Source organism: Mesitornis unicolor, unplaced genomic scaffold (assembly GCF_000695765.1).
Source record: "Mesitornis unicolor isolate BGI_N332 unplaced genomic scaffold, ASM69576v1 scaffold13027, whole genome shotgun sequence".
In the NCBI taxonomy this organism is placed as follows: Eukaryota; Metazoa; Chordata; class Aves; order Mesitornithiformes; family Mesitornithidae; genus Mesitornis; species Mesitornis unicolor.
In genome coordinates, this window is record NW_010195869.1 from 10148 (window position 1) to 19685 (window position 9538).

The following is a 9538-nucleotide window of genomic DNA, read 5'->3' on the forward strand; positions in this document are numbered from 1 at the left end:
GCAGAGAGCTCATTTTGGGTATGACTGACTTGGTGAGCAACATCTGGCATTCAGGGTGCCCTCGCACTGTGCTGGGAGGGGCAGCAGGTGCTCCACAAAGAGGTGCTCGTATCCCAAGTAATGCACACCTGGGTGTTGTTGCTGTAGGTAAGTCACACTTCCCGTAAGGGAGAGGAAACCACGCAGTGATTTCGTTTTATTTTTAAACCAAAGAGTGATTTAGTTGCTTTCCTTGGTGTTTATATTTTAGATGGCTTGGTGTTTGTTGGCTTTGTTGAGCATTTTGTCTTGGAAAAATAACAACATATGGTGCAATAGTCTGCTGTCATAAACACAAAGCAGGAGGTGAGAGCTTTGTAACAAGAAGCTTCCACGTATTTGAGACCAACCCAAATTTATGTCGTGCTGTTGGTGATTTAAAACTGGTTTTGTGCTCTTCAGTGGCATACGAGGGAAGGTGAGGAAGGTTTCAGGAGATGTTTCATCTCCAACTGCCTCTGAATCAATTGGCAGCATTTAGGTATGCAGTGCATGGGCAGCCTGTGCCCCCATGGCTCCCCGGAGCCGTGTTCTGAGAGCCCTGGAAGAACACGAGTTCCCAGGACAAGTGGAGCAGCCTCATAGAGAGCGGTGGGAACCATGGAAGTTGGGAGCTGTTGGGCAAGAGAGCTGGTGGGAATTTGAGGCATCTTGCTGGGTTCAGGGCGTCAACATCCAGAGGGCCTAGGAAGTGACTGGCGAGGATTCGGACACATCATCATTAGTATGAGACCAGGACAAGACAGAGAACAGGAGGGCTCTCGCTTCTTCTTGTTAATTTTGAAATACAGGCTAGAATAAAAACGGTTCGTATTTTCTGTTCAATGGCATGAAGAGGAGTGGGGAAACGCCAGTACACTTAGCGTGTGAGAATCTCACGCAAGGCACATGCTGAGTCCTCGTGCACTACGTGGACCTTTCTTCCCAAGGCCGTTGCAGTTGTTCTGCCAAGCTCGTGTACAAATTGTGTGTCACCTCCCAGGCAACAGGTCTGCCTGCTGACAGGCAAGTGATGCTGCGCACCTAGCACCTGCTGATCCTCCCATTTCATTTGAAACCTGTTAAATACCATGAATCCATACTGAGAATTAACTTTTGCTTTTTAAATTGCAGGATGCAAAAGGAAGGTGCCATCATGTGAATGTGAAACAGCTACTTGAGAAACGGGACACCTGGGAAGGCTGAACTGAAGCTGTTTGTGCACAGGATGATAGACTGATCTGCTGTTGGAGACGAGATTCAGGAAACCTTGCTCCTCCAAAAGACTTTCCTGAGTGAGAGGAGAGGAACAGGAGGAAGCACACAAAAGAGCGATGGGAATTGAAGGCCATGGTTACTTGAGATAAATGGCACATCCCTGGGAGTGTAGCCCTGTAGCTGTTTGCTTTAGCTTTGTCTCTCTCCGCAGCTGCTGTTTCTTTTTTGCGAGCTGCTGCTGGGTACTGCCACGGCGGCACAGGAGATTTGAAGAGCGACGTGGGTTCAGCGTGTGAGGAGGGGGTGGGCAGCCCGCCTCACCATGATTCAGCTGTGGAAAGTAGTGCGGCATGTGCGACAGCTGGAGCTCCACAGGTTGATCCTGCTGCTCATTGCCTTCAGCCTGATCTCCATGTGCATCCTGGCTTACTACGTCACTAACAGTCCCAAAATCAAGGAGCCACCACCCCTGCCCTTCAGTGACTGCAGCAACCAGCACCGCATCTTGATCCCGCCCCAAGCCAGCTGGAGGCTCACAAAATCTGTGGACACCTCGCGCACGGATCCTGTGGTGCTAGTCTTTGTGGAAAGCATTTATTCGCAGCTGGGGCAGGAAATAGTGGCCATCCTGGAATCCAGCCGGTTTAAATACAGGACAGAGATCGCCCCTGGCAAAGGGGATATGCCCACCCTGACGGACAAAGACAGGGGACGCTACGCTCTTATTATCTATGAGAACATCCTTAAATATGTGAACCTAGATGCTTGGAACCGAGAGCTGCTGGACAAATACTGTGTAGAGTACGGAGTGGGGATTATAGGCTTTTTCAAAGCCAATGAGAACAGCCTACTCAGTGCACAGCTCAAGGGTTTCCCCCTTTTCCTACATTCCAACCTGGGGCTGCGGGACTATCACATCAACCCTAGCGCTCCCCTGCTCTACGTCACCCGGGCTAATGAGGTGGAGCAGGGTCCCCTGCCCGGTGATGACTGGACTGTGTTCCAGTCAAACCACACCACCTACGAGCCAGTGCTGTTGGCCAGCACCAAGTCCTCGGAGTCCATTCCTCACCTGGCCACCCACAAAGCGTTGCATGCCACCGTGGTGCAGGATCTGGGTCTGCATGATGGGATCCAGCGGGTTCTCTTCGGCAATAACCTCAATTTTTGGCTGCACAAACTCATTTTCGTGGACGCCATTGCCTACTTGACTGGCAAGCGCCTCTGTCTCACACTTGATCGCTATATCCTCGTCGACATTGATGATATATTTGTGGGAAAAGAGGGCACTCGCATGAAAGTGTCTGATGTAGAGGTAAAATCCCCAGAATAACTAGGCCACAGACAAATTTCTAGTGTGTGTGGCGTGCCAGGAAAGTCAAGGTTGCATTTAGTTCAGGTTAAAGTGTTGATTGCTGCAATTGTTCTCATCTTAAACAGAGAGGTAGCCAATAAAGATGCTGAGGCATCAAATGTGATGCTCTCTCAACAGTTTTGCAGGTTTAAATGGAGCATTTTTCACTCTGAGACCTGTAGCTGACATCTCTGAATTTAAGAGAAGGATGCCTGTGGTGGTCTGTCCTGTCTCCTCCTTAACATAGGGAACAAGCATATGCAGATTTCCTCTGTCAGTCTATTTGTAGCTGTAAACCCTACCTTTCAAAAGAAAAAGACAAATTGTAATAGAATAGAAACACGGTATTTATTATATTATTGTTTATTATGATATATAAAAAGTGTCTATATTGTGGAACTGTAGGCCATTCCATGCAGCGTAAACTGCCATAGTTTATGTTTTAGCCATCTAGCTTTTCAGGACATATCCAAATAGGGAAAAGAAAGGTTTTCTTCTGCTGTGTCCTCCACCAACAACCCCCATCGCTGGGCAGGGAATAACCAAAAATTCACTATGGAAACATGCTCAGAACAAACCTTCATGAGAACCATCTCTGTGGCCTCACTATTGGGACAGAGAGATGACGTCGTTGTGGTTTGCTTTCCTTGACAGTTCCTTGAGCAATACAGTGACTTCTTAGGAAAGGATATGGGAAAGGCAGAGAGAGAGATGTTTCTGGAGGAAAGGGGAGCGAGATAGGCAAAGGAGAAAACGAGTAGGAAGAAGGTAAGAAACTAAGAGCCCCTTCTAATTCTCTGTGTCCTTGAAAGTATGTGACGAAGTGTTCTCCTGAGCCTGCAATGTGTGTATGGATGCTGCCTCATGGAGCCAAGGACTTGCCTTTGTATCTTCCCTGTCCCTGTCAGTTCTGGTTTGTAGCCATTGAGGTGGTGCATTGCCTGTTTCTCCAGGTATTCTGAGGTTGTTTCCAGGTGTATGAGGCCCCACGTCTTTCACTTTGGGTTCCCATTTAGCACTTGTCCTTAGATAGGTGCTGGATGGAGTTCCCTGGGTGCCAGCCATGATGATGATGAGCCCGTGACAGCAGCTGCTGTGGCACGTTTCCAGAACAGCTTCAAAGCGAAGCACCCTTTAACCTTTCATCCAAGAGCACAGGACGTTTGAGGCAAAGGTATTAAACAAAATATTGCTGTACATGTGCGCCCCCCTGCCTGTACTGAACTTCATCCATTACGTGTCCCCAAGAGTGCTCTTCCACCTCACTAGGAGTCTTACCACCTTTTCTACATGTTCTGTGCGTCCGTGCAAGACATATCTCAGCTTATCTGTTTTTTCAGGTCCTTGAGATTTTAAGTTCTGTTTCTGATCCCAAATTTAGCTTGGGGAAAAGGAAACCCTTGCATTCTGTTTGGAGCTAGTTTTATTTTTCTGCTTCATTTGAAGCCACATACCTGAGGCAGCTCTAATTGTATGCTATTATTTATTTTGCTTCTTCATTCTTCAGTAATTCTTTAGAGTCACCTTTGACCATAACTGTCTAAGCAAACAGGTGTAAAAAAGTGTTTCCAAGCAGACACTTATAGAAAAATGAAACAGTTGTATGTAATGCTTATTTAAGGAAAATACTAAAATTGTTTTCATTTTACTGCTGTGCCTCTGTGTTTTGAGGTGCTGAAATGCTCTGAAAGTTTGTTGTTTGGGGTTTTTTGGAAGGATTGGTCTTATAATGGTCCTAAGCAGGCCCTGCTCCCTCTAGAATCTAGAGATTCTTACCTCTCTAGTGTTTGTGCAGGTTACAGGCCTATGTGAGAAAACTGGAGAGAGGTGACCAAAGCTCTGGGAAGCAAAGACTGCTCTAGTGATGTTAAAAACAAACCCAGACAAGATAATTCCAAAAGATGCTTTGTTTGGATTTTGACAGGGTGAAATGGAGGAATAATCTGTGATCAGTAAGCAGAGAATCTCGAGCAAAGCAGATAAAACCAGATTTATCCATTTAAAAGAAGCTCTGTGATTGCAGAGCCACGAGAGGTTAATGAATTTTTATTTTTTAAAAGCGAGAAATAACTACATGGATTTGCTGATAGCCTCTCGCCGTGAGGAGAGAAGGGGATATAATAGTGACAGAACAGCTGGCATTTTCTTTGGCCTTTTATATGAAAGCTCTCTTTCAGGGCTGTTATCTCAACACACAGCTCCTTATCTTAAAGCTTAGATTACGGTGGTCAGGGTACTGGTTTGAAGATTGGATGTTGTGTGAAGGTACAAAATTGACTCTGCTGTCCCAGTGAGCCCATGTGCCATATGCAGGTCCACGTTCAGAGAGCTTCCCAGGCAAAATGACTAATAAAAGAAAGTGCTGGGTATAATTTGATCAAATGCATGCCCATGGTGGATGTCCTGTGTGAGAGGTGAAATGTTTGTATTTGTGATGCTTAAAGGAGAGCTGAAAAGCTTTCTTCTTTAAAAAAGAAAAAAAGGAATCGTGCTTGCTTTTACTTCAAAAGCAAGAGCCCTTGAGTCCCTGTTTCTGCTGAAGGGCTGCAGCAGCAGCAGCTTGCAGTGCTTGGTTGAAGTGAAACAGCTGGAAGTTGCACAAGGACAACATTTTTCCCTTGTAAAGTTTACCAGAGATTTGAGCTGTACATAATTAACAAAACAAAATCTGAGAATCCATTTTCTTCTCAATTATTCCACATTCAGTCCCCTCTGAAATCATAATCCTTGGAATTTACCAAACCTCCGTGGAACTGGCCAACAAAGACGAGGCATTTCTAATGCAAGAGGATCGGGCTTTTATGATCCTTCGTGGTCGTCTTTGGGTATGAGGAAAGAAGATTAAGTAGATGAGATTTTTCCTCTCTTGCTGGTAATCTCTGCAAGGGCATAAATTGTGAGCAATCACTGCTAGCGAGTGTGAGAGCAAGCTACGTGAAAATCAAGGACAGTCATTTCGCTTTGGGTTGTGAATGGTGAGGGCGGAAGAGAGAATCCAGGAAGGGCATCTGTCAGCCAGCTCTTGCCTTGCTAAATTGTAGAGGATGATCTTACCTGAAACGAAAATACTCAGCAATTTCTAACTCCCTGATTATAACATTGTAGAGGATGTAGAAATACCAGTGCCATGAACGTTCTCTCTTTTGATGGGGCTCTTTTGAGCTATGCCAGTGCTACTGCTGGGCAGTGAGAAAGATGCAGAAAATCCTCTTGAGAATGAGCTACGCAGTGTCCACAGGGGCAGTTCCTATGAAGAAGGTGTTTCTGCAGCACATTCCTGGTTTGCTTTGCATGAGCATTTGAGACGAGGCTGTCAAAGCACTCTGTTTTCTTCCTCCTCCATCTGAGCAACCTGCTCTAGTAACGTTGTCCCTGCTTACTGCAGGGAGGTTGGACCAGATGATCTTCAAAGGTCCCTTCCAACCCAATACATTCTGTGATTCTTTATCATGTTTCACTTCATTTGTCTATATACTGTGTTCCTAGAGTCATGGTATCCTCTCTTCTCCCCATCTGACACTCAGCCTTATTTCCCCCTTTTGCCTCTTATTTTAGAGTGACCTGAGGTAGGAGAGGGTATCTAAGAGGGTACAATGAGGGTGGTATGGCTCCCCCTGATTGCTTTCTTGCTCCTAGAATTTTAACCCCCTTGAAAGAGTTTTTGTCTTTCACTGGATGGCATCAAGAGCTTGTAGTGACTGTTGAGTAATTCTTTGCAGATCCAGCAGTGAAACTATATAGATTTTTAAAGGTGTCGCAATGAAAGGCACAATTTTAAACTTTTTTTTTCTGCTGATATTTGCATAGAAGTAAATATTTATCATCATTTAGGATTATAAAAAGCCTTTTTTAAAATGATGGGCTTCAAACATCAGACTGAAGTTTAGACCTTTATTTGCATTGTGTCCAGAAATGCACATTGGAATGTAAGATGTCTGTCACTTGGGCCTGCAGTGTGGCTGCCCAAATTAAGTACTAAAGCCCTCCAAAAACACAGGTCGTGGATTGCAGAGGACGTTCTCTGATGGGCTGTGACAAGCGTGAAGCAGGTCTGGCCTTGATGTGGCTTCTGAGTTCTGGTGGCCAATCTCTTGGAGACCCCATCTGTTCTTTCCTGGGATGAGCCTTGCTGAGCTTCTGTCAGAGTGCTTAGCTGGGGAAGGGGCCTTTCTGGCCAGCTACTGGGCTTGGCTGCATCCTGGAAGGATTTTTGGAATGGAAGGTAGTTAGAAGATAGAAAACAGAAGTATTTGGAGGGGCAGTTTTCTAGGGGAAGAAACTTTGCTTTTTAGAAATGGAGATAGCTAAAATGCTAGCCTTCTGTCCTGAGCAACTACATTTCTTAAATATGCACATGAAGATCTGCTTTCAGATCAGATAATTAATTTTTTTAATGTCTTAATGGATAGCCTGCTCCACATTTCTTGATTGCCTTTAATTTAAGAATCTCAGAGCACATTATGGATATGCATGAAATGCCACTTAAGTCACCTGTAAGATATTATTAGTACTATCATACTCATCCTACTTTATAAAAGAGAAAGCTTGCAGAGATGTCAGAGCAGAGAGAGGTGCCATCTTCCTGGCCCATTCCATTTGTATTGCATCACCTTACTACAGCTCACAGACCTCTTTGAACCCGTGCGCTGGCGAGCAGTGAGTGCATAATTTGTTGAAACAAATTTCCAAATATTTTGCTTGGCATTATAGCCTCCTTTGTCCTGTGCAAGGTAAAGACATTTCTTCAAACCTATACCATGCCACCTTATGGATGCAGCTGTGAAAAGGACCCAGCATAAGCAGAGGGATGGCACACGATTTGCAATAAACCTGCCAGGAAAGCAGGACTCCATAGGGCTCCATGGTGTTAGAATTTCTGGGGCCCCCATGGTCCCTCCCTGGTCCCTCACCGGACACAAAGGATTGCTGCCTGCTGGAGCAGGGCTTTTTGGGATTTATCTTTAGACAGATGTGTCGTCATGGTAACCCCAGCCAGGCTTTAAATCTCCCTCTGTGCAGAGGAATGCTAAGCCTCTTAACCGCTGTCTTTCCTCCCTCCACCTTCCTACCCGAGCTCAAAGAACTGGATGTGCCTATCAGGGCAGCAGAGAGAAGGGACAAGGCTTGGGACAGCTCTGGAGACACGAAAAGAAAGTGGCACTTTCCTATCTGAGGTGCTGGGTGATGTGTTCAAGGTGCTGGTCCCAGATTTGACGTGGTATTGTCATCCAGCTGGGCAGACGGGTGTTTCTCTGTAGAGAGACGCACAGCTCTTAGTCTGTGCTCCCTGATGTGTGGGGTGAGTCCCTGTGTCTCACAGGGTTACATGAGAGGAACTTGACCTCACATTGCTTATTCTGGGTCTTGTGCAGCAAAGGAGGCTTCAGCCATCAGTGCTGCTGCCATGTCACCTTTTAAAAGCACTGCCTGTGTTTGTGATAGGTTCTGGAGATGTTATGTGCCATACATTTCTCAAAATACTGCTCTTGGGAGGGGGCTGGGGTAAGGACATGGTAGACATGTGGCCATGAAGGAGCTGGGATCTTCGAAATTTGTCCCAGGCTGCGTTTGATGTCAGTGTTGTGCGGCTGTGGGGAGGAGGAACAGGCAATTAGGTGCATCTCTAGGGAAAAGTCTGAAAGCTTGATTACTTCAGAGAGCAAAGAGAGCATCTGCAGGATGCAGAAATAATCTGTCTGGTCTTCTCACCTTGCCGTGTGTGAGAGGTCATGGGCTCCCTGTCTTGGGAATAAACCACTCAACTAATTTTGCTCCAGGATAACGTTTGCACATGGATGGGTGATTGAAGTAAATTACAGAAGTCACAATTTTAAAATTACTGTGATGATCAGTGTTTGGTCAGCACTGTTTTGAAATGTTAGCGACAGAAGTAATTTGTCAGGATATCCTTACCTGGTAGGTGTCAAGGCTGGTCCCCCTACTGAATGGGTCTACATCTGTGAGTAACTTTCACCACCTAGGGAGCACTGTGCCTAAACAACGTCTGTGGAATGTGAGCCACATGAAGCCAGCGTTGTAGTGCACTTGTGTGCTTCTTGAGGCCGGGGAAGGGATACAGAAGCTGATACAGAATGATCTGCCCATCTCCCATGCACAGTTTGAACAGTCTGTTCGCTTTCCCCACTATTATGTGACAGGTTGCTTGTGTATTTGCATCTAGTGCAAGTCTGCTGTTGAGAGGTCATCACCCTCACCGTGGCGGAGCCACTGATCCATTTCTTTCTTAGAAAAGCTATTAAAATCTAAATAACTACCTGGGCAAGGACATTTCTGACACTTTCCCCAAAGCACGCAGGTAGCAGCAGAGCATGCGTCTCAGTCAGGACTTCTCTCTTTTTATTGTTTTCCAGCAGAAATTTGACTGGATTTAGTTTGTGTCTTACTTGTCTGTGACACAGAGCCTCTGTGGTTTTTTTTTGTCAAGGCTGCCTGCTGTCTTGCTCTGTATGCTGCTGGACCTTGGGGTGTGTGGCACAGGGCTCCTTCCCTTTGGCTTTAGCAATTACTTTGGACATTTTAAAGCAGACACAAGTGAGCAAGAGAGAACCTGCAGGAGATGTCATGACTGTGAACATCAGCTCCCTCTAGTTTTCCTTCCAGAATCCAGGAAATTTTCCTGCTGCAATAGGGTTTTGGCACTTTGAAGTGCACACAAAGCCAGGGATACCTCCCTGCTGTGGCAGGACTCCTTGAATGGGTAGTTCTGCAAATCCACCATTCCTCTCTAAATAAAAGCCCCATCCCTTTGGATCACTTAGTTACTGTTCACAATATTATTGACTTCCCTTCCTTCAGCTGTGCACCACGTGCTGCCCCATCCTCATTTTCATTTACATGTAGGCTCAGAGAAAGGGCAGAGGTTCAATAGCAAAGCTCCAGCCAACATGGGAGAGGAAGGGAGGAGCATTGGGATTGAACCTGGAAAGA

General features: G+C 45.8%; 1 protein-coding gene across 2 annotated transcripts in view; it reads left to right on the top strand.

Annotated features, from left to right (window-relative positions):
* The first annotated feature begins 1156 nt into the window (after window positions 1-1156).
* Window positions 1157-9538, top strand: part of NDST2 (N-deacetylase/N-sulfotransferase (heparan glucosaminyl) 2) — a 25970-nt gene continuing 17588 nt past the window's right edge. For both annotated transcript variants that reach the window (XM_010188273.1, XM_010188274.1), the window contains exon 1: window positions 1157-2551. In XM_010188273.1, coding sequence (XP_010186575.1) covers window positions 1559-2551 — 993 coding nt within the window. In that variant the 5' untranslated portion in view covers window positions 1157-1558. The remainder of the gene's footprint in view (window positions 2552-9538) is intronic.